Source organism: Bos grunniens, chromosome 19, assembly GCF_055505025.1.
Source record: "Bos grunniens cultivar Pamir isolate PY7600 chromosome 19, Bosgru_T2T1.0, whole genome shotgun sequence".
NCBI classification, from domain to species: Eukaryota; Metazoa; Chordata; class Mammalia; order Artiodactyla; family Bovidae; genus Bos; species Bos grunniens.
Genome location: NC_141183.1, coordinates 5,534,025 through 5,559,006, shown reverse-complemented (window position 1 = coordinate 5,559,006; position 24,982 = coordinate 5,534,025). Strand labels below are relative to the sequence as shown.

General features: G+C 55.3%; 1 protein-coding gene across 4 annotated transcripts in view; it reads left to right on the top strand.

Annotated features, from left to right (window-relative positions):
• The window catches only part of SDK2 (sidekick cell adhesion molecule 2), a 265,615-nt gene that overhangs the window by 169,950 nt on the left and 70,683 nt on the right, over positions 1–24,982 (top strand). For all 4 annotated transcript variants that reach the window (XM_086355961.1, XM_086355960.1, XM_086355962.1 and 1 more), the window contains 10 exons: positions 7,564–7,675; positions 8,527–8,717; positions 8,841–8,924; positions 10,910–11,104; positions 11,641–11,757; positions 13,341–13,508; positions 14,390–14,492; positions 21,984–22,160; positions 22,448–22,584; positions 23,103–23,250. In XM_086355961.1, the coding sequence (XP_086212087.1) occupies positions 7,564–7,675; positions 8,527–8,717; positions 8,841–8,924; positions 10,910–11,104; positions 11,641–11,757; positions 13,341–13,508; positions 14,390–14,492; positions 21,984–22,160; positions 22,448–22,584; positions 23,103–23,250 (1,432 nt within the window). The remainder of the gene's footprint in view (positions 1–7,563; positions 7,676–8,526; positions 8,718–8,840; positions 8,925–10,909; positions 11,105–11,640; positions 11,758–13,340; positions 13,509–14,389; positions 14,493–21,983; positions 22,161–22,447; positions 22,585–23,102; positions 23,251–24,982) is intronic.

Sequence of the window (24,982 nt, the reverse complement as noted above, 5' to 3'; positions counted from 1 at the left end):
CAGGGAACCAGGAGGGTGCTGAACTCTGGACTCCATCCCCATGAGTCTGAAATAGTTTCAGGAGCAGGGACAGTTAGCTTGGCCGTCAGCCGGCCCCCTAGAGACCCAGGGGAGACATGAAATGTTGGGAAAAGTGTGTGCATGAGAGGATTACAGCCACCCCCGGGGCTCAGGTGCCGGTGGCAAGAGCCCACCAGGAGCTGGGAAGCTCGTTGTTAAAGAAGTGTGCTGACTGCCTGCACTCAACTGGCACATAAGAGACACCACTTGCAGTCAGAGCCGAGCCATCCTCGCTGATGGGACACAGGCTCTCTGCCCAGCTCCTGCCTCAAAGTACCCCTGTCCATCGCCAGAGACTGCCCCCAACCCTGCAGGAGAGAGGCAAGCCTCTCCTCAGCGGCAGAGTGCAGAGGGGAGCAAACGGAAAGGGTGACTCCTTGAGTCTCCTCAACGGAGAAGCGTTTGTCCGGCCGAGACCGAAGGCAGGTTTCCCACCCCTGATGGAGATGCCAGGGGTAGGGGGTGGGGGTGGGCGTTCTCTTCAGCCCGGCTTGCCCCGCTCCACGCACCACCCCCGGGAGGCAGAGGAGGTGGGGAGTCACCGAGTCCGTGGGACGGAGCCAGAGCTTCCTGCAGCAGCCAAGCGCCACGCCGCCTGCGGGAGCCAGATGTTCACATCCTTCACATCTGCACAACTGCTGCTCCACAAGCCAGCTCATTTATCATCCACGGTCCCTCGGGGACGTCCCCGCCAGCAGCACGAGAAGGGTGCCAGCCGGCACAGGACCTTCCTGTGTCCTTCCTCTGATCCCAGCCTCTGTCTTCCAGGGCCCAGAAAGCCCAGTTGTTGACGAGTCACTAGGACATGTGTTTTGCGACCACGAGGACTGTAGCCTGCCAGACTCCTCTGTCCGTGGGAGGCTCCAGGCAAGGATACTGGAGTGGGTTGCCATTTCCTCCTCCAGGGCACCTTCTTGACCCAGGGAGAGAACCCACGTCTCCCGCACTGGCAGGTGGATTCTTTACCACGGAGCCACTTGGGAAGCTGCAGAAAGCTCAAAACATTCCCCAGTCCCGACCTGCCCTTGCCTGAGCCTTTTAGCACCTGCAGAACCCCTTCCCATATCTGCAGTGACCCCCTCCCCGAGACCAGGCTCCTGTCTGCCGAGAAAGAGACCTGGATGCAAGGAGCAGAGTTCCAGTCTGCATGCTGACCCATGAGGGTCACAGGTGTGACCTCTGACATTGACTTGAGCCAGGGTCTCACTCATCCTGGCATCCTGGGGGCCCAGCCCACAGTCTGGGGCTGCTGTTTCTATGGGAAAAGGAGCTATCAGAGGGGGTGTTTTCCTCCATGTATTTTCCAGTGTTTTGAATACCTGGAGTCTAATGGAATCGAGTCATTTGGACCTAGTCAAGGTCAGGCATCTTCCTGGGTGACTCAGTTGACCCTGAGCCCGAGGTTGGAACCTCCCTGCCTCCGACTCTGCTCTGCCTTCCTCCCCCAGCACCAGCCTCCTCCCGGCCAGCCCAGGTGGTGGTGGGGGCCGGGGGTCGTTCACTCTCTGCCCCCTCCCCCAGCCCTCCAGCAGGCCCACAGGAACAGGCAGGGTTCCCTCAGCGCCCCCATGTCTGCCCGAGCCTACCCCACACCATTGTCTGTTTCCTCCCACCCCGTTGCCCCTCACCCCCTGCTCTCAGGATTTGTGCTGGATTGAGAGCAGAATCAGCTGATTTTCAGCTAATTTCTCCTCCTACGAGTGACTGCACTTCAAATCCTGGTGCTTGTCGCTGACACAAATCCCCCAGCTGCCGGCCTGCCAGCCAATTTCCTGGGAGCGATTGCGACTTCGCCCACCGCCAGCAGCGTCTCCCTCATCTGTCTCATCCTCTGCTCCCCACCCCCGCCCCTCTCAGCCCCTCTCTGCTCAGGGCAGGCAGCCTCTTTGCATCCCTCATCCCTCGGGAAACATCCATGCTCTTCAGAGATGGAGACAGAGAGAGCAAAGGCCAGTGACCCCCAGAGTTGCCCTCTGCCCAGGTGTCAGCCAGGTGACCTCACTCAGACCACCACAGCTCTTGACAAGTTCGTACCTGGCTGGTGGTCCCACTGGGTCCTGATCAGAGCTGCACCGTGCAAACGAATTATAATATGAGCCACATATGCAATTTAAAATTTGCCAGTAGCTCACTGTTTCAGAAGGAAAAAGGAATTGGCGAAATTAATTACACTTTATTTAACCCAACATATCCAAAATATTATCAACTGAACATACAATCAAAATAGAAAATATTAATGAGATACTTTATACTGTTTTCTTTTTTTTAAGTCTTTGAAAATCCGTGTGTATTTTACACTTAAAGCACATCTCCTCAAATTTGGATGCTGGATTTTCATCTGGAATACGTGATCTGTATTTAGATTTCATAAAATGTACAGCTGGAGAGGTGGGATCGGAAGCCCAAGTTGTTCTTTACATACGTAGAGTGTTCTAATAACTGACTGGGGGGTCTGCTTTTAATTAAGTGTAAATTAGATAAAATTCAATCCCCTTCCATAGGGACATCGGTCCCTCAAGAGCTCATGGCCACCTGTGGTGCTCCGCCCACCCCACCCCCCGTGTTGGGTGGGGCAGGTCGGCCCTGGGCTTGTGGGCAGCTGGAAGCCGGCCCAGGGCAGGGGGCAGCTTGTCTCCCTGCCCTCCACCCGCTTGACCTGTGGTCCAGTCGCATGGTCCCCGAGCCACAGTTTCCTCATCTGTAACGGGACGCCTGTGGCAAAGCATGGGCTTCCCCGATGGCTCAGCGGGTAAAGAACCCGCCTGCAATGCAGGAGACAGAAGAGACCTGGGTTCGATCCCTGGGTTGGGAAGATCCCCTGGAGGAGGAAATAGCAGCCTGCTGTATTATTCTTGCCTGGAAAATCCCACCGACAGAGGAGCCTGGTGGGCTACAGTCCACGGGATCACAAAGAGTCGGACACGACTGAGCGACTAAGCACACACACACGCACTCAACACGATGCCTGTGGCAAAGCAGAGTGGGTGCCCCCCACCATACCTATTATCAAAACTGTCCTGGGGCCGCTGGGAGAGACCCAGCTTCACCCCTGAGTGGGGACCCCCAAGCTTCCTCCTGTCCCAGGGCCCCACCCACATCACAAGCTCACCTGGGAGATGCTGGCGCTGGCTCTGCTTTGCCTGCAGCTTTCCCAGGGGATCCTTGGGGCCCCGTTCACTCCACTGTCCAGAACTGATGGCCTGCGTCCTGTGCCTGCCCCCTCCCCCTGGCCGGCCTCCCGGAGACCCGGAGTCAGCCCAGCCCCCATGCCTGACAGAGAGCCCCTGGCAGTCAGGTGTGCCCTCCCAGGGCGGGTCCACCCCGGCGGGCCCTCTGCTTTCCCATCACACCGAGAGCCTCCCTTTCCACCGCTCCCGTGGGCCGGGCACCATCCAGGCACCACTGTTCCGTCATTAACAGCAGTCCCTGGAGGCAGGCTGTTAATCCCCTCCACGAGTTACAGATGAGCAAGCTGAGGAAACAGGTGACGAGGTGAAGCAATTTACTTCCCGGGGACATTCACTAATGATGCACAAGGCCGATAATGGGACCAGGTTTCCCTGCCTGCAACACCAGCCCGATGGCCACTCCCTGGATGTCTAGAGGTGCACACATCCCCCCTTTTTGGCAATAGGCACCTGCTGTTGGCTCCTTTGACTCTGCAGAAGTCACACAGCCCCCCGGTCTTCAGTCCCAGTCCTGGCCCCCTCCCGCTCCCCTGCTTTCTCAGGCCCCATCCCCGACGACCTCCCGGTTAGAAACCCACTTCCTCCACCCTGATTCTCCGTGATGCTCAGGGCTCATCCCCACTGACCCCATCCCTGGCACCTTGTAACCTGAGCTTCTAGAGTCCTCCCTGTCTCACCCAGGTCTCCAGCCTCCTGCTTCCTTCTCCCCCGGATGATGCCTGGTTCTCAGCTCTTTGTCCCCCCTCCACTGCCTCACTCCTGGTCCCTGGGCTTCCCTGAACCCCCCTTCCTATCTTCTCCGGGCACATCGCCCCCCACCCCCGGGGAACTCCAGCCTCCTGTTCCTGAAGGCCCCCCTTGAGTATCTTCACTCTGACCTCCCGCCACCGTCTCCAACCCACCTCCCTTCTTTGAAAACGGGGAGCCCGCAGCACAAGCAAGGAATGCAGGAGTGTTTAAGGCCCAGCCTTGAGACCATGGGCTGTGTGGCCTTGGGGAAGCCCCTTCACTACTCTGAGCCTCAACTGCCTTTTCCCTAGAAAGGACACTGTAATACACATACCTCCCAGGGCTGGGGATAAGAATTTTAGGATTTAAGAGTGTTTTCCTCTTGGGCTTAGCATTTCTCTGTAAAGAGGCCCCAGATCGAGACACTTCATCCTCACGCCTGCCGGCTGCTCTGTGACCACATACTCGCCTGGGGCCGACTCCCAGCTCCTAGCCCAGTTTGTAAATTCTCAGTAATCTGGCCCTGATCCGACCTCCCCCAGTCAAATCTGCCCTGCCTCCCCCTGGCAGGGATGGAAACGGCGCTCACCTTGCCGTCTGCTCCAATCTGCTGTGTGCTGTCTTTGCTGTTTAGTTGCTCAGTCATGTCCGGCTCTTTGCAACCCCACGGACTGTACCAAGGCGCCTCTGTCCGTGGGATTTCGCAGGCAAGAGTACTGGATTGGGTTGCCATTTCCTTCTCCAGGGCACCTTCCCAACCCAGGGGTCAAATTCACATCTCCTGGATTGGCAGGCAGATTCTTTACGACTGAGTCACCTGGGAAGCCCGTTGGCAGAGAAGCCTGGCGGGCTGCAGTCCATGGGGTCGCAAAGAGTCGGACACAACTTGGCAACTGAACGACCACAAGAACCGATCCGTTGTTGGCACTGGGTTAAGAAGGATTCTGAGGACATGACGGGCTCAGCCAAGAGATGCCCTGACGGGTCAGGAGAGGGGGCTGGGGGCAGGGTGGCACGTGAGCCAGGACCCTCACGTCTGCAGGGGGCGCTCTGAGGCCACCTGGGCTTGGCACCCACCTTTACCTCCAGCTCCCCAGTTCGTCTCACCGGCACCCACACAGGGCCCCCGTTCCGGAATGCTCTTCTCCCTCTGGCTCCCTGAGTCCCTCTCCCGTCCCCCAGGCCCTGGAGGCTTTGCTGACCTCCTGAAGCCCTTAGTACCCGTGTATTCTCTCCCTCGGTCAAACAGCTCCTGAGAGTCATGACTTCACCTCCTGGTGGCCTCTGGCTCTGTCACTTGGTCCAGGCTGAGCTGGGGGTCGGGGAAGAAGCAAAAAAACCCCACCCCCGCCCCAAGCACAGCAGGCAACTCCCTGGAGGAGGGGGCTGTCACCTGGTGAGCACCTACTAGGGGCCAGGCACTCTGCACCAGCCCCTGACCAACTTGGCCACGCCCCAGGACCCTCCCTCCAGGCGCCTGTGGCGGGTACCTTTAATCTCATGAACATCTAAGAGCTGATCTGACTTCTCCCCAGACTGCACGTCAGGGGGACAGAGCCCTGCCCATCTCCCCTGATAGGGGAATCCCTGTGCCTGGCACATAGCCTGGCGCATACTGAGCCCTTGGCCAGAGAAGGTTTGTTGAGCCAGGGGCTGAATCCCCACAACCCTGAGAGGCAGTGACTTCTAACCCCCATTTTGCAGCTGAGAAAACAGACTTGGGGGGTGAGGAGAGCAGCCAGAGTTGTGCCCAGGATGCCCGGGGTGGATGCAGGGGAAACAAGGTTCTAGACCAGGTCTTCCTGAGCCCCAGGCCCTCCTTTGCTGAATCCGGGGGGGCCCCTTCCCTCAAGCCGTGCCAGCTGCCACCTGGGCCTGGACAAGACCCCAAGACCCTCGAGGGGGTGTCAGTCTCCTCTTTAACCTCCTGAAACCAACAAGGCAGCCGCAAGGTCTGGCAGGGCGGGGTGGGGCACCCTCGTATTTTTAAATTCCAAGGGCTCTGTTTACCCATCAGGGCCGTGGGGCTCTGACTGTCTGTCTCCTCTGCGAGCCCCATTAATCTGGGCCTCGGAACCTGTGCGGCCCGGCGTGTCATAAACAACGTGGAGCACACTTTTATGGATTCGGCTATATCAGCAGCTTTCAATCCGATCGCTCTTTATGGCACCTACATGAGGCTTTTATATTGTTGCAATTATTTTGGTTTATACGCTTCCTTTCTTTCCCCCTTCATTTTACTTTATTTTTTACATTTTATTCCCATTCTGTCGGGGCCTTTCGCAGCAAGGCCTGGGAGGCCCGGCAGGAAAACCTTTTCCCGGGGGCTGACCGGGCGGCCTGACTTCCCCATAAAGGATGTACAATTGCCATTGCCCTGGGCCGTGCGAGTCGTTATGGCCTGCCACCTCCGGAGCCTCCTGGACAGGGGCCAACTGGATGGATTTGTAATGAGAGAAAAAGTCCTCCGGGATTGTATTTTCAGGAGCCAGGGAGCAGGTGTACAGGATATAGTGGAGTTTCTGCCAGTACGGGGTTTGGGCCAACCACGAAGAGAAGAGCCTGGCCCCTTCTCAAAAGACTCAAAGAAGAAAGCAGGAAAGTCTCCCGCCTTTACTGGGCTTCCCTGATGGCTCAGCGGGTAAAGAATCCGCCTGTCAATGCAGGAGACACAGGAGATGCGGGTTTGATCCTTGGATCAGGAAGATCCCCTGGAGGAGAAAATGGTAACCCACTCCAGTCTTCCTGCCTGGGGAACCCCGTGGACAGAGGAGCCTGGCGGGCTACAGTCCATGGGGTCACAAAAAGTTGGGCACGACTGAGCGACTGACACTTTTATTTCTTATTGTTTTTAATTAATTTTTCTTGTAGTTTATGGTTGCTTTCCAGTCTTACGTTAGTTTCTCCTATACACCAAGGTGACTCAGCCCTACGTATACATTCTCCCCCCTTCTTCGGATTTCCTTCCCGTTCAGGTGGCCACAGGCCACCAAGCTGTTCGTACAGCAGGTCCTCGGTCGTCATCTGTTTTCTCGTGCTGGACTTTGGGCTCACCCTGACACAGCAGGACCTCCTCTTAACTTGACCGCACTTGCAAAGCCCCTCTCTGCAATAAGGGGACATTCAGAGCTGTCATGGACATGAACTTGAGGGACAGTATTCAGCCCAGTGTGGGGAGTTTGCATTCTGGTGGAAGAGGTGGCGCGTGAAGAAGCAAGCTGACGAGATGTTGTCGGCTTACTGACAACGTATTGTCCTTGTCACGGCATTTCTGCAGCTAGAAGGAAGGATTCTGAAGGCCAAAAAAAACCAGGACGGGATGAGGAGGAGGGCATGGCTGCATTATGGGGGGATGTGGGTTGCATCCTGAGGTCTCCCATGGGCTCTCCCTGGACGCTGTGCAGAGACCCACCAGCAGGGGAGGATGGAAGTGGGGAGGGTCCCCCAGGGTCAGCGTCTGGAGGTTCAGCTCTGGGGCTGTGGGGCATCTGCCCACCCCCCCTAATAAGGACAAAGGTCTCCCGCAGCGTCCCTCTGGCGGGGTTTGGGCTCAGATGGGATTCCCAGCGTCTGTTCCTCTCCCCAGATGTCAGCGGCCCTGCAGACCCCATCGCTCCAGCCATCATCATTCCTCCCAAGAACACCAGCGTGGTGGCCGGGAGCTCGGAGGTGACCATGGAGTGTGTGGCCAATGCCAGGTGGGTCCTGCCTCCGCCCCCCCTCCCAACTTTAGCCCCAGCGGGCACTTCTGACCTGCAGGTTCCGAGGAGACCAGGTGCAATTCACAAAGGCCCAGAAATGTCCCGTGAGGACCCACGAAAGAAGATGGGGTATTTAGCCTGGAGGAGGGTCGGTGGTCAGAGAGCTGTCGGACACAAGCAGGGCCCACCCAAGAGGAGCGTATCCCGGCCCAGGACATCTGGGGTTGGTGGAGGGTCCACTCACTTCTGACATCCAGAGCAGCCTGGGGAGCAGCCATTTGCCTCTGTCGCCCCGGCCTCCTTGTATGAAGGCGCGAGCAAGAGGAAAGCTGGACTTTCCTGCTGGTCCAGTGGTTAAGACTCTGCACTCCCAAAGCAGGGGGCTTAGGTTCAATCCCTGGTCAGGGAACTAGACCCCACATGCTGCAACTAAAGTTTCCTGCATGCTGCAGCTGAGACCCCAGACGTGCACTTCAGGACTTCCACACTTTCGCATCCACTGACTTACGGGCACGGCACACGGGGCAGAGCAGAGGCAGAGAGGCGTGTGGAAGAGCCACGTTCCTGCTCTCGAGAGCCCTCGAGCATGACTTATCGTGGGCCAGGTCTCCCCTCACCACAACCCCCAGGGGGCAGGGCATAGTTGTCCCCATTGTACAGACGTGGAAACTGAGGCCCACAGCCCTGACGGACTAGCCCACACAACGGCCTGCACCTAGGAAGTGGCAGGGGCAGGGCAAACTCAGGCACCTGGCCCCCGGCGCCTGGCTGCGTCACCACACTCTGCCCTGCCTCCCGAGCCCCTGGGAGGCCCTGTAGCTGACCGCCTCGTCCCTCGGCCCATCCAGGCCTCTGATCAAGTTGCACATCATTTGGAAGAAGGATGGGGTGCTGCTGTCCAGCGGCATCAGCGACTACAACCGCCGGCTCACCATCCCCAACCCCGCGGCCAGCGACGCCGGCTACTATGAGTGTGAGGCCGTCCTGCGTAGCAGCAGCGTCCCCTCCGTCGTCCGCGGCGCCTACCTGTCCGTGCTGGGTGAGACAGGGTGGGAATGCTGGAATCCCCCCGACGTGAAGGGGCAGCACGGGTGACCCGATCAGCGGCCGTATCAACAAGAGCATGGCTCTGATCCCCTCCCCCTCGTCCTTCCTCCTGCAGAGCCACCTCAGTTTGTCAAGGAGCCAGAGAGACACATCACAGCGGAGATGGAGAAGGTGGTGGACATCCCCTGTCGGGCCAAAGGTAACCCGGTGGGCTGGTTGGAGGGGGGCGAGGTCTCTCCAGACCTTCAACCTCTCCCCTCCCTGACGTGGACTGTTCTAAAATCCGCCACCCTCTCACCATTGAGCAGAGAGTCAGTCTGGCTATAAGCAGACACCCTAGGAAGCAAACAGGAAAAATTACCGTAATCTCAGGGCTGGAAATCAACCCTGTGTTACCGTAACTTGAAGGTTACAAATGAATCCAAATTACCGTAATTTCAGGACAGGTGACAGACTCAAATTGCCCATAATGTGAGAGTTACGGACAATGCCATATTGTCGTAATGTCAGAACTGCTAGAACTTGGACGTGTCTCTGCCTGGTTTCTGGGCCATTCTGCTTCGTCTCCTGCGACCACTTCTACTTAACCCCCAGCCCCTCTCAGAGTTCCTGCACCCTGACCGCTTTTCCCATCCTTCTCCTTTGAGTTCAGCTGAGCTAAAAGACACCCCAAAACCAGGGTGCAATCTGGGATAATGGGATGACAGGATGAGCAGAGAGAAGACTGTAACCCTGGCAGGAGGGAGGGCCCTGTGGAGGAGGAGGGGGCACACTGACCCCCGTCCTGAGATCACACGCGGGGAAGACAGTGATTTATTGGACACACATTTGGTGGGGGGTGGGCTTACCACGATCCCTGGGTCGGGAAGACCCCCTGGAGGAGGGCATGGCAGCCCACTGCAGTATTCTTGCCTAGAGAATCCCATGGACAGAGGAGCCTGGAGGGGTGCAGTCCATGGGGGTCCTAAAGACTCGGACACGACTGAGTATCTGACACTTTCGGCAACGTGTGCCCAGACTGTTCTCGGGGCTGGAGAGGCGCAGGATGAACCCAAGAGCCAGATCCCTGCTTTTCCAGAACTGTGCGTTCTCATGAGGGGAGGCAGACAGACCAATAAACAAATAAAGATACCTTATTTCATTTCATCTAAAATGCCATGGGTTGTAAGATGCCCCATTATTTTATGCGCCACTAAGAAAGAAAAAAGGCTGCCAATTAAATTATGACATGCTGTCGGTTGTAAGACACGTCCTCATCTCAGAGACATTACGACGCGAACAAAGGCGTAGCTGGGAGTGGGTGAGACACGGGCGTCGGGGTTGAAAAGTGCGGGGGAAGGAGAAGCAGGCTGACGGGCTCGGCGCCGGAGGGCGGCCATTGAACGGAGCCTGGGGAGCTTTTCTGTGGAGGTCACGTTTGAGCAGAGACGCAGAGGGAGAGACGGGAGGGCCCGGGGATGTGGGGAAAGGGTGCCAGGCTGGGGACACAGCTCGGGCAAGGCTGAGGGGTTAGGAGGAGCCCCCATGCTCCTCTCTGTGTGGGCGGGGCAGGACGGGGCTTCCGAAGAAACCCCCGTCCCACCTTCGAGCCCCTAGACGTGGGGCTGTGCGCTCACCTGGGTTTGGAAAGGCTGGCTGGAGGTTCCCAGAGCATACAAAAGACTCCGCTAAATATGCCAGAATAAAATACAGTATGTCCAGCCTTCCCAAGCTGAACTAACCCCAGGAACTTGTAAATTTGCTTGGAATGCCTACTCTATGAGCATTTGAGAATCTAAGAACAACTTTCCCCACTTCCAAGACCAGTAGTGGCCCCTCTGGGAAGGGTTGGGCTTCCCTGGTGGCTCCGTGGGTAAAGAATCCGCCTGCAAGGCTGGAGCCACAGGAGACACAGGTTCGATCCCTGGGTCGGGAAGCTCCCCTGGAGGAGAGTATGGCAACCCACTCCAGTATTCTTGCCTGGAGAATCCCCATGGACAGAGGAGCCTGGCGGGCTACAGTCCATGGGGTCGCAAAAAGTCAGACAAGACTGAAGCGACTTAGCAGGCAAACATGCACTGAGAAGTTTCTAGAAACCAGAACACACCAGGATCCCCACCCCCCCAATCTTGAGGACTTGCAGCCGCAGCCTACGGGGCTGGAGCATCCCTCAGAGGTGGCTAACGGTAGGCGCTCGACCCCCAGGTGTGCCGCCGCCCTCCATCACCTGGTACAAGGACGCGGCCTTGGTGGAGGTGGGGAGGCTGAGCCGCTTCCGGCAGCGAGGCGACGGGGGCCTGCAGATCAGCGGGCTGGTGCCTGACGACACCGGCATGCTCCAGTGCTTTGCCCGCAACGCGGCTGGCGAGGCGCAGACCTCCACCTACCTGGCCGTCACCAGTGAGTCCCCTTCGCTGTCCTGCCTGAGTCCCCCCCCTTCCCCTCCTCCTCCCGCCCCCACCCCCAGGACACAGCTTTCCTCCAAGCCAGGGGCCTCTTGAGAATAGGCTGCTGAGATGCAGAAATAGGATCCCAGAAGGCTTTCCCCCCGGAGCGGGCGACTCTGGCTGGTCACGCCCGCCGCTTCTGTGGCCAGCACTGTCTTTTTCTTCTTTTACAAACCAGAGCCTCGATTTCATGTTTAATGAAAGGTGAATCCCGCTTACCCTGTCATGGAGGGTGTCAGCTGCCCTTGGGAGCCCTCAGTTTCCGCCAGATGGAGGCTTGAGAATCGAGGCAGGGCAGGGACTGGTGTCACCAGGGTCCTTCCACGGGGCAGGTGGTGAGGGGGCACTCGTGGGCACTCTGGTTCTTCCTGACACGGGGTCCTACCAGAACACTTGCAGCCTTCCCTGAAGAGGGACCCTCACCAATGGGAGCGGTAAGGCAGGACAGGACCGGATGTGGCTAAGACGCCCCACTGTCTCCCTTTGCAGGCATCGCCCCCAACATCACCAGGGGCCCCCTGGACAGCACGGTGATCGACGGCATGTCAGTGGTGCTGGCCTGTGAGACTTCAGGGGCACCCCGGCCGGCCATCACTTGGCAAAAAGGTACTTGAGACTGATTGACTTTAGAGGGTGACCAAAAGCCTCGGGCAGCCCTGGGGCTCAGTTCCGGAGCCAGCCAGGTGGGGTTTCCCATGCACAGTTGGGAAGGTTGTGCACTGCACAACCCCAGAGGGCTTCTTTTACACCACGGAACGCAACGTGTGCTGCCTTATCCGGCTCCAGGCTCCAGAGGCTCTGCCTCTGGTGGGATCCATGACTTTGGGTGAGTTATTTACTCACTCGGAGCCTTAACGTTCCCATCTATGAACTGGGGGGCGGTGGGATACATCCCTGGGAGCAGCGTGGAAACCAGATGAGCGGGTGCCTGTGAAGGGCCTGCACCGTGTCTGGGAAGCAGGAGACCAGCCCGTGCTGGCTGACGTAGTGCCGTGGTGGAGGTAGCTAGTACAGGGAGGGGGGCCCCACCCCCCCCAGGCAAAGCCGGCAAAGCCCAAGCTGTCCCTCTAGTCCACCCACCCCGAGCCTCCTCCACGCCTCTGCATTGTACACTCACGTCCACAACCCTCCCCAGGGACACACACATGTACACACACACACACGGGCACACACTGTCACTCACTCACACCCCAGCCTCTGCCCACGTGAACCTCCTCTCACCCACACCCTCCCTCTTCCCCCTTCCTGCTCTGTCTCCCCACCTTCTAATACACAAGGTCATCGGCATATTCAGTCTGCTGATTACCCCGCCTCCCACCATTCCAGGCTTTCAGTTTTGTCCCCTGCCGTCTCCCCGGGGCTTAGAACAGAGTGACCCACAGAGGATGCTTCGTTAGTATTGGTGGGTTGTGCGCCCAGACCCAGAAATAAACACTCCAACCTGATGCACTTCCCAGTTCAGTATTCCCACACACGTGTGCAAAAGGACCCACTCACCCACAAGCTTGCACATGGACAATCCCCTCTGTACAAGCAGGTGGGATTTTCTTTTAAAAACAGGTATGGTCACCAATACCACACTGTCAGACACACTCTGACACAAGGGTTTCCCTCCCTCTCTCCTTCCAGCCATCAGAGACCCAGATCCCCAGTGGGAGGTCTGTCCCCATGAGGGCTGCCCCCCTCTGCACCCCAACACTGGCTATTCCCGCTTGCCGCTCCCCTGCACTCCCCTGAAGGTGACTCCAGAAGCATCCTTCTGCAGGCGGCCCGTCACCACCCTGTCGCAGCTGTCTGTCCCCTCCCCCCAGCCCAGGTGCCAGCTGCCTCCGAGGGCTGTGCCCGCCAACGGGAGGCAGCGCTGGTCTTCCCTGCTGAAGGGCGAATAGCGTGGTGGGAGGAGAGACAGCAGGAGCCCCGGGCTCCGTCCGGGCCCCCTGCTCTGGGACCGTGCATCCTGTGTCTGTCCCCAGGTCAGAAACCAGACTGGTCTGCAGCCCTGCCACCCTTGCCATGCCCCCTTCAGGGGCGCCTGCAGTTGGCCTTCCTAAAGTTGGGAGCCTACCCTGGGGCAGGGGACAGGGGAGTGGTGAGGTGTGGTCTAGGCCTCTGGTGATGGCCGAGTGCCAGGGGGTGGCCAGGGGGCAGCGGGCCGGCAGCCTGAGCCCACCCGTGCCCATGTCCCCCAGGGGAGCGCATTCTGGCCAGCGGCTCGGTCCAGCTGCCGCGTTTCACGCTCCTGGAGTCGGGCAGTCTGCTCGTCAGCCCCACGCACATCTCCGACGCCGGCACCTACACCTGTCTGGCCACCAACTCGCGGGGGGCGGATGAAGCCTCAGCCGACCTGGTGGTGTGGGGTGAGTGCCCGGGCCGGGCGGGGGTCCTTTCCACACCTGTGCATGAGCGTCTGCTGAGCATGTGAGAGCCCCGGCAGCCCCACGTCCGCCTGTCTGTCCAGCCCACATGTCCTGAGACCTGGACAGAGGAGCTCAGAGGACGGGGCGGGAAGGTCATGGTCCCCAGGGCGGTGCTGGGTGGGTGGGGCTCTTGCCACACCGGCCAAGCCTAGGGCAGAGATCCGCACACTTCTGCTGGAAAGGGCCAGAGAGGAAGCGTTTCAGGCCCTGGGGGCCAGACAGTCTCTGTCACAGCTCCACAAACTCTTCCGTCTCATCAAGAAAGCAGCCGTAGGCAGTGCTGAATGCACCCGCCATGGCTGGGTGCCAACACGGAGGGATTTACCCAGACGGGCCCCCGGTCGGACGTGAACCCCGGGTTATGGTTTGCTGGCCCCTGCTCCGGGGGAGCCTCCCAAGCCCCTTCCCGCCCCTTGGGGTCTGGCACCACACGGAGGGGTGGGCCGCCCTCCTAGCCTGAGTGCCAGGGGCCTGGCGGGCGACGGCTTAGACCCAGAGGCAGAGGGTCCTATTTTTACCCCAGCTGGACCCCTGGGAACACGGCCATGATCACCCCCAGGTTTCTATTTCTTTGTCCATCCCGTGGGCACAAAATTAAAAGGGCCCCCGCTATGAGCGTCACTTCCCGGAATTCATGTGCCATGGAAACACGTGGCTGTTAGTGTCCTGGGACGTGCGCCATGGTGGGCCAGTCCGCCGTAGAGCTCAGCCGCACGGGCCAGCTCACCGGAAGGACCCCTCCCCCACACCTGCATCTCACCTGTCCGTCTGGGGCCCACCTGTCCCCCTTCCCACCAGGCCACCTCCCTGCTGTCTTTCAGCCCGGACCCGCATCACCAGGCCCCCACAGGACCAGAGCGTCATCAAGGGCACCCAGGCCTCCATGGTGTGCGGAGTGACCCACGACCCCCGAGTGACTGTCAGGTACTCCTGCGGCCGAAGCCCCTTGGAGGCAAGAGGGGAGGGGCAGCTTTCGGGGGTTGCTGGTTGCTGGCTGAGTGTCCATGCCAGGGAGGTAAGTGCAGCCCGTGGGGGTCAGGGAACAGCCACGTACAGACTTACTGCAGGACTGAGACTTGGGGACCCTAGGGACAAAAGAGACCCTAACGCTGGGAAAGATTGAGGCAAAAGGCGAAGGGGGCAGCAGAGATGAGAGGATTGAAAGCATGTCCATCCGAGTCAATGGACCTGAATCCGAGCAAACTCCAGGGGACAGTGGAGGACAGGGAAGCCTGGCATGCTGCGGTCCATGGGGTTGCAAAGAGTCAGACACGACTGAGCGACTGGACAGCAATGGTACTTGTCTGGGGACTGAGCCAGCTTGAGTTGAAGGGGCGCCTGTGGTGGAGGGAGGAGATGAAAGCTGGAGGAACGTAGGAAAGAGGGTGGGGGGCCTTAGGGAGGGGGAGAGAAAGAGGCCTCTGTCTGGGGAGACGTGGAAGCCCTGAGATGCTCGGGACCCCACTGCTAGCACTCGCCCACAGATCTTAGACCCTCTGCCCACCCGTGGACAGCAGACGGGTCTGGTGAAGAGGCGTGGGAGTCCTGACATGTCTGGGCCAGTGGAGGGCCCCCAGTGAGATGCACGTGAGGGGCCCAGGGCCGAAAGGGGCCACCCCTGCTGTCCTCCACAGGGGACCCAGACCTCGCAAGCCTGGAGGGAGCCAGGTCCAACCGAGAAAGCCCCTGGGGAGGCCTGGGAGCGCAGGGAGCAGCCAAGACACGCCTGCAAGCTGGGAACCCGCCAGGCAGGGCACAGAGACACTTCCTGGGCCATCTCTGGGCAAGGTTTCCGAGCCAGAACTGGGAGAAAATAGCCCCTTCAGACTCTTGAGCTTTGGATGCTGAGTTAAAAAAAAAAAAAAGTAACTGCTTCCTTAGAAATAAATACTCCCTCGTGCTGCTTCTATTCTATGGGCAACGTCACCGCTGAAGCCCCTGGCAGGGAGCTGGCCAGCCCGGCGGTGAGGGACACCCCTTGGAGTCACGGCCAAGCCCGTGGGACCCAAGTGCGTCCTGGGGCGCCACCTGGTGGCCACTAGGCGTATGGCCGTAGGGCTGTGCCAGGTGGGACCCCAGGAAGCCAAGGGTACTAGGCTTTATTTCTTGATATTTATATCTGCCTCATTTTCCTTTATTTTATTTTTACTGAAGCACGGTTGATTCACAGTGTTGCGTTAACTTCTGGTGCACAGCAATGATTCAGTTCTACGCATATATACGCATTCTTCTCTTAAAAAAATATTCTTTTCCGTTATGGTTTATTACAGGATTTTGAATACAGTTCTCTGTGCTATACAGTGGACTTGTTGCTTATCCATTCTGTGTATAAAAGCGTATGTCTGCTCATCGCAGCCTCCCACTCCATTCCTCCCCCAGCCACCCCCCTCCTTGGCAGCCAGTCTACCCGGCTATGCCTGAGTCTGTGCCTGTTTCATAGACAGGTTCATTCGTGCTGTGCTTTAGATTCCACATCTAAGTGACATCGTGTGATACTTGTCTTTGTCTTTCTGACTTACTTCACTTAGTATGATCACCTCTAATCGCATCCATGTTGCTGTAAACGGCACCGTCTCGTTCTTTCTAGTGGCCGAGCGGTGTCCCCTTGGGTACACGTACCGCGGCTTCCTTATCCATTCCTGTTGATGGACACATAGGTCGCTTCCGTGTCTCAGCTGTTGTAAACGATGCTGCCGTGAGCACTGGGGCGCGTGCATCTTTTGAAGCAGAGTTTCGTCTGGATCTGCGCCCAGGAGTGGAATTGCTGGCGCATGTGCCAGTTCTATTTTTAGTTTCCTAGGGAACCTCCCTACTGGTTTCCCAGGTGGCTGCACCAGCGGCCGTTCAAGGAGACTAGACTTTTAGCCCCACACCCCTTCTCAGAGGCTCTGTCTCAGGCCCCACTTAAAGAAACGCCTCATTAAACAGTGAACGTCGGCCCTTTGGACAGTCATCGTGTGGTACCACACAAACGCAGACGTGAGCCCTGAAATCACGTAGCTGTGGTTAGAACGTGGCCATCAAATAATCCAGAACCTGCTTATCCCAGGGTTTATCAGAGTGTTGTTAAACATTAATATGCCAACTGTAAAAATGTCTTCCAAGAGAACCCACACATTACCCCCATAGAACACAGCCGTGGGTCTCAGACACTTACAGAAATAGTCACTATCATCTTAGCATCCGTCACTTGAAAATTTTTATCATAACAAAAAGCTCTGTTAATTAAGGAACACCTTGGTGTTTTATTTATTAAAATGTTATCTACAAATACTTGGGAAGCGCTGGCACATTTTATTCGTACTCTGGACAATTCCTGTGAACAAAGAGATTCAGGGACCCCTTGCAGTGTATCTGTAGGCCCACCTTCCAGGTCCCCCAGCGAACTACGGATGAGAAGTCATGCTTCCAGTTTACTGGAGGGGACCTCGCCTTAGGATGGACTTAGCCATCTAGGACGATCTTTTCTAAATGGGGAGACAGCAGAGTCGGTCCCTCATCCCCCTAAATTGGCAAAAGTCTGTGATCAAGTCCACTTCCGCATCTCCCGCCCTCGTCTGCCTTCCATCGCCTAGGTGAGGGGAGGGGAGTCTTGACGGGGGGACAGGCCCCCAGACTTAAGTAATTTTAGAAGTCCCCGAGGCGTCTCGGATGTGCGGCCAGATTTAGAGTCCCTATCTGGCTGCAGGAAACATACCAGGGGCTCCCTGAGCAGACAGACTGGAAAGGATTTGAATGACCGGATCAGACTAGAGTGGTAGCCGCTTAATCCTGGTTATGTGTCCTCAGAATAAATAGCGGGCCCAGGGGAGGCAGGCTGGGCAGATGCAGGTACCAGCATGAAAAGCCTCCAGAATTGCTTCCAGCTGGTGTCTGAACCCAGATCTAGACAGAATCTGGACAGTCCACTTTTTTTATTTTATATTGGAATGTAGCCAACTGACAGTGTTGTGATAGTTTCAGATGGACAGCAAAGGGACTCGGCCACACACACACACGTGTATCCATTCTCCCCCAAACTCCCCTCCCATCCAGGTTGCCCCATAACATTGAGTCAGAGCTCTCTATGCCATAGAGTAGGTCGTTGTTGGTTATGCATTTTAAATATAGCAGAGTGTACCTGTCCATCCCAAACTCCCTAACTATCCCTCCTACCCTTCCCCCTGGCAACTGTAAGTTCGTTCATTAAGTCTGTGCATCTGTGTTTTGTACATAAGATGAGCAGCCCGTTCTTAATATTAATCAATATTGTTACTATATTTTATTATACAGCTACCCAAAATGGATATTAGCAGATATCCATTTTGGGGGGAGGATACAAAAAATGCAGATAAGCCAGAGAAAATAGGGAGGGTGAGAGAGAAGAAGTAGAAAAGTAGATTGATCTGTGTTTCCTTCCATTGGGCCTCACTGGTAGTTCAGACATGAGTTCGATCCCCGGGTCAAGATTCCCTGGAGGAGGGCATGGCAACCCACTCCAGTGTCCTTGCCTGGAGAATCCCATGGACAGAGGAGCCTGGGGGGCTGCAGTTCATGGGGTCACAGAGAGTCAGACACGACTGAGCAACTCACACTTTCACTTTCCTTCCATTAGCGACAGGAATATTTGAATGCCATTTGAAGAACTAAAAACACTGCGTTCTACTCTGCTTTTTCCCCGAAGAACCTCTTACGAACATCTTGTTCTGTCAATAAATATTTTTGAGTAAACTCAATTATATGACTATTCCATCCTCCACTGTGTGGACGCCCCATAATTTATCTTACCAATTCCCTAACACTGGGTAATTTGATTATTTCTGAATTGTTACTAATATTAAGAAATATCATTCTGAATGCCCTTGTAACTAAATATTTTTGCACATCTTCTGTTTCCTGAGGACTATCTAATATTATTTAAAGCTAAAAACCACTCATCAAAATTGCTCAATAGCCAGCTATATCTTTATGGATTATTTGGGGGAAAATGTCCCCTGAGTTAAAAGGACTGATGGGTTCTTTTTTTAACATCCTCTTATGAAAGTTTTAAAACATACCCCAAAGGAGAGAATTGGATCCTCAGTCCTTCTGAACTACCTCTCAGCCTCAACAATCATCTGCATTTGCTCATCTTGTTTCGTGAATCTTCCCCAGGCTTTTTTTTTTTAACTGCAAATCTCTTTTAAAAGCAAATTTCAAAATGCAGTTTCACCCTTAGGTATGTCTATGTGTGTTTCTTACTAAAAAGGACTTTTCTTTAAACATAACAGCCATGTCAGCTCTCACACCTGAGACAGTGAACAATTCCTTGGCTTCTTCTGACACCACCCCGTGTTTCAGCCACCATGAGTGTCTCAAAGAGCCTTTGTGCACAGAGTTAGTTTAACTCAGGGTTTAAACAGGATCCACCCATTGCGTTTAGTTGCTGCATCTCTTTTATTCTACATAGTTCCCTTTCTTTTTATTCTTGTCTTTATTTTGGTTTTCATTTTTGTCTTGTTTTCATGCACTTAATACGTTGGAGAAACCAGGTTCTACAGGAGAAACAGCCTCAAAAGTTTTCAGTAAAGAGCCAGAGAGTAAATATTTTAGGCTTTGAAGGCCATATAGTCTTTGTCACAGCTTCTCATGTCTGTGTCTGCAGTTCAAAAGCAGTCATAAGCAATCTGGAAACAAATGGGTGTGTTTCTGTGTGTGTGTTCCAATAAAACTTTATTTACACAAACAGGCAGTGGGCCATAATTTGCAGAATATCCTTACTGTAGAATAGCCCACATCTGGATTTGGCTAGCAGCTTTTTCATGCTGTGGTTCACTTCTTCTTCTATCCCTTGTATTTCTGATTAGATTTAAGTAATTGATCATGGGGGCTTCTCTGGTGGCTCAGCAGTAAAGAATCTGCCTGTGATGCAGGAGGCGTGGGTTCAATCCCTGGGCTGGGAAGATGCCTTGGAGTTAGGAAATGGCAACCCACTCCAGTGTTCTTGCCTGGGAGATCTCATGGACAGAGGAGCCTGGCGGGCTACAGTCCACGGGGTTGCAAAGAGTCGGACATGACTTAGCGACTAAAGAACAAGCCCATCTTTAGGTTCAGGCTGTTGTTTTGCAGGCAGTGATAGGTGCTTCCTAAGGCATGGTGTCTTGGACAGAGCGTGTCTGCTTGTCACGGGTTGTTTTGTAAGCAGGCATTACCCTCTGCAGCTAGATTCGCTTTTAAGTAAAATTCTACCTATCCCATCAGTGCCCGTGAAGATGATCCTTCTCTAGACAAAGAAATGAACTGACAGTGATCACTTTTGGTGATTTGCAAAATATGTACAAAACGCCTTAACATTTAACTCAGATTTACTGCTGAGAATTTATACCCAAGGAAGTGATTTAGAATGTGGCAAATATTTTGCCATAGAGGTGTTCATCACAGCATTAGCTGTAAGATCAGAAAACAAGGAGCTAGGGACTTCTCTGACTGTCCTGTGGTTGAGACTCCCTGCCTCCAGTGCAGAGGATTCAGGTTCGATACTTGGCTGGGGACTAAGGTCCCACGGGCTGTGTGATGTGGCCAAAAAAATTTTATTTAAAAAAAAAAGAAAACAAGGAGGTAAATTGGATGCCCATCATTACAGGATCAATTACAGAGGAATGATTATTTGAAGTACTCTGCAGCCAAGTGAACCATGGTGAAGAAATGTCACATTAAATGGAATTTATGATATCGTCTTGGGTGGAAACGGCAGCTTTAAAATCAGGATGGATGAATAGCTAGGTATTGTTTTGTTTTTTTTATTGGAGTATAATTGCTTTACAATGTTGTGTTGGCTTCTGCTGTACAACAAAGTGAATCAGCCATACATCTACATATACCCCATCCCTCTTGGAATGCCTACTCACCCACCCTAGTCCCACCCCTCTAGGTCACCACAGAGCACCGAGCTGAGCTCCCTGTGCTATACAGCAGCAGCTAGGTACTATTCATACTCAAAATATACTGTATCAGTAAACATATATCATAACTTCTATCAATCACCGTGTTTCCAGTGCTACTCCAATATTTTATACTAACTCACACAGTCCTTACAGCAACCCTGTGGGCTGGATGGTATTTCTTCCGTCATATGACAAATAAGAAAGGTGAGGCACGCCGTATTTGATAAACGTCCCCAGGGCCACACCACCAGTAAGTAGCCAGGGGACATTCAAGCCCAGAACGTAGTAGCACTGTGGTAACTACCCAGGGGGCCCGGAGAGAAGCGTCTGGAAGGTTTACCTTCAAATGCCAGCCCTGAATAGCCATCAGAAGGACTGTTGCTGAAGCTGAAGCTCCAATACTTTGACCATCTAATGTGAAGAACCAACTCATTGGAAAAGACCCTGATGCTGGGAAAGATTGAAGGTGGGAGGAGAAGGGGACGACAGAGGATGAGATGGTTGGATGGCATCACCGACTCAATGGACATGAGTTTGAGCAGACTCTGGGAGCTGGTGATGGACAGGGAGGCCTGGCGTGCTGCAGTCCACGGAGCCACAAAGAGTCGGACTAAGCAACTGAACAATAGGGGAAAACCGTTGAATTTTCTCTCCTTTTTTTCTACTCTTTTCTCATCTGTACTTGCTACTTTTCTGACTTTTTTTTTTAACTTTAAGTTAAAAATAGTACAGACTCATTCTCTCTAGCCATCTCACCCTCCCTAAACCCAGAGAGTTCTAGGGCCGTATAGATAGTCCCTGCCCCCACACTAAGTCATTGATGGTTTATTTGCAAAGTGCCCCAGCCCAGCCCCTGCCCTGGTTGCTCTGACCCACCTTCCCTGGGGGGCAGCCGCCCTGCATCCTCCCAGGAGCTGGCACCCTGTGTGTGTTGATGACAATTATTGTGTCTCCTCCAGAACAAATCCAGAGCAGGCATCTCTCATTGTCAGGCGCGGGTGTGTGTGTAATTTCTCAAGTCCCCCTTTGTACTGACTGACCAAAGCTAAAGTGATTTTTTTTTTTTTTTTTTTGGACACTGAGGTCAATTTGTCACAGTGATGCATTGATGTGATGGTTCTCTTCATAAAACTAATCCCCAAATGTAGTCTAGGCGGAAGCGTTCATCCTTTTTCCAGCCGATATCTTTTAACCTTTTTGGGAGAATAGCTTGTGCCCACTCTGGGCGGCTTGGCGGTGGCTTCGGGTCAGAAGCAACCAGGCTGGGACCTGGACCTGAACTGAAGGTGTGAACGCTGGATGCTGACTCGATGTGGGTCGGCTCCTGGCCCGAGCCGCGCCCCGCCACCCCCGCCGCAGGCGTGATGGTGGGTGTCCCCGCCCTGGCCTGGGGCTCGCCCCCGCCCGCCTCTGGAGCTCCCTGCTCCAGACCTGCCCTGGGCTGAGCCCACCCCGGCAGCCCCCGCCCCACCTCGCCGGCGTCTCTTTGCTGAGCAGCTCTTCCCCCTCTCAGGCACGTCTGGGAGAAAGACGGCGTCGCGCTGAGCACGGAGGGCAACCCCCGCGTGCGCCTGGACGGGAGCGGCTCCCTGCGCATCTCGCAGACCTGGTCCGGGGACATCGGCACCTACACCTGCCGGGTGCTCTCGGCCGGCGGCAACGACTCCCGCAGCGCCCACCTGCGCGTGAGGTGAGGGGACGCGGAGGCGCAGGAGCGAGGGGCCGGGGCGGCCCGAGCCCGCCCGCCGCGCGCCAGCACCCCCGCCCCGGGCCTCTCCCAGCTCAGGGAGGCCGCCGTCCAGGGCGGGGAGCCCGGGTTGGAGCCTGGGCGGGCTCCAAAGCCGGCACGCAGTCTCTAGGTAGAGGGCCGAAGGCTTGGCTGGGGCTGAGGGCTAGACGTCTGGGGGCTCAGACCGAGTCCTGGCGCCCCCTGACTCGAGACCTTCCGAGGGGGCCCACCGCGTCTGTCTCCTCCAGGCAGCTGCCTCATGCCCCCGAGCACCCCGTGGCGACCCTCAGTACCTCGGAGAGGAGGGCCATCAACCTGACGTGGGGCAAGCCCTTCGACGGCAACAGCCCGCTGATCCGCTACGTCCTGGAGATGTCCGAGAACAGTAAGGGTCCGCGCCCGCCCCCCGCACCCACCAAAGGCAGGGCGGCCCGCTCCCCAGTGCGGAGCGCGGGGTCCGCCTCCCTGCGGCCTGTGAGAGGGAGCCGGGTGAGGCATTTGCTGGTCCCGGAACCCCGCACCCAGAAGATTCCCAGACGCCGGTCATTAGTTTTCTTATTTCTCCTTATTCTCCACCCCCAAGCTGTGAGGTCCCAAATTAGCAGGCATCACTTGAAGGGTGTTTTAAATACAGTTTGCTCATCAATTTGAGGGGGAAATAAAGGCTAGAAAAGCCAAGTGCATCTCAGTTCCCGTGAGCCCGGCTCCGTCCCCAGTCAGTACCCTCCAACCCTGGGACACGAGGGCTAAGAGGACCCAGAAAAGTGACATGGCCAGTCTCTACTGGACCAAGCTGGGCGGGAGGTATTAAGTACGAGGCTGGAGCGCTGCAGGGAGTGGGAGCAGGAGGAAGCATGCCCCCCGCAAGATGCCCACCTCTGCCTCCACCCTCTGTCCCGGCAGATGCCCCCTGGACGGTGCTCCTGGCCAGCGTTGACCCTGAAGCTACTTCCGTGATGGTCAAGGGCTTGGTCCCCGCACGGTCCTACCAGTTCCGTCTTTGTGCTGTCAACGACGTGGGGAAGGGACAGTTCAGCAAGGACACGGAGAGGTGAGGGGCGCAGGGCGGGCATCGGGGGCTCCAGTGGCGGGTGGGGGCCAGGTGGGGCCACCTGCTGCCACAACCACTGTGGTGGGGGGTCCCGGCTGCCAGGCACGTCCTGGTGGCTCCTCTCGGACCCCCTGAGGCCTCAGTCTGTGCATCTGCAGGATGGGGTTAACTGTACTCACCCCGGTCTCTGGGAGGCAGAAAAAATTCAGGCATACGAGTGAAGGGCTGTGAGCAGCGCCTGGCCAGGGATACACACTAATCCGGTTGAGCTGTGCGTCTCTCTGTGAGCCGTGGAAGGTCCAGCACTCACCCCATTCTGCCCCACATCCCCATCGCTAAGTGTACGTGAAGTTCCAGAATCACTGAGGATCTCCTTGGATCTCTGTGTGCAATGCTTTGCATGGCTCAGACCCCATGAAGCCTTCAACAGGCCTTCTTTTTTTAATGACGACAGTTGAACAGCAGCATAGTTCATCCACTCTAATACCTACGTACATGTAGGAGGCACGTTCTACCCACCTAGATCCCCGTAGGGCAAGCAGCGCCCTCTAGGGAGAAAGGAGACATCCGGTCAGAATGACAGTGACCCCCAGTCCCATGCCCCAGAGCTGTGTACTTTGCTCTTTTTTTTTTTTATGTTTATATTTTTGCAGATGGATTGAGATATCATGGGCATGAAACACGGTGTAAGTTTGAGACATGCAGTGTGGTTTGACACACTCCTATATGGCAAAATGGTTACCCCTGTGGTGTTAGCTGACACCCCCATCCTGTCACATAATTACCGTTTCTTTTTTGTCGTGAGAACATTTAAAATCCCCTCTCTTAGCAACCTCCAAGGGTGTAATACAGTGTCATTAGCTATAATCACCAGGCGTGCATTCTCTCCCCAGAACTGGTTACTCTTACCACTGCACGTTTATACCTTCTGAACAGCAGCTCCCCATTCCCTCCACCCCCAGCCCCTATTAATCACCACTCTCCTCTGTTTCTCTGAGCTCGGCTTGTCCAGATTGCACGTAGCAGTGAGGTCACGCGGTGTTTGTCTTTCTCTGCTGACTGCCTTCGTTGAGCACGTTGCCCCCCGGCCCATCCGTATTGTTGCAGATGGCAGAGCTTCTTTCTCGTGGCTGGAAAATACTTCATTGTGTAGCTCTGTTACATCTTCCTTAACCATTCATTCCTTGATGGGCATTTAAGTTGGTTTCATCTCTTGGTTGCTGTGAACTGTGCTGCAGTGACTATGTCGGTGCAGATGCGTTTTTGAGATCCTATGGATGGCTGGATTGTATGGTAGGACTGCTTCTAATTTGGGGCGGAAGGAACCTCTGTGCTGTTTTCATAGTCTCTAGACCAATTTATCTTCCCACCAGCAGTGCTTAAAGGGTTCCTTTTAGCCACATCCTTGCCAACATTTGTTATCTCTCGTCTTTTGGATAATAGCCACTCCGTCGGGTATAAGGTGATTCCTCACTGTAGTTTTCATTTGCATTTCCCTGTTGATTTGTGGTGTTAAGCATGTTTTCATGGACCTGTTGGTCATTCATTTGTCTTTGGAAAAAATGTACAGCCCACTTGTGCATTTTTTTTTATCAGATGTCTAGTTTTTGGCTACTGAGTTGTATGAGTTCTTTATATATTTTGGATATTAACGCCTTATCAGATATATGGTTTGCAAATATGTTCTCCCATTCTGTAGGTTGCCTTTTCATCTTGTTTCTTTTGCTATGCA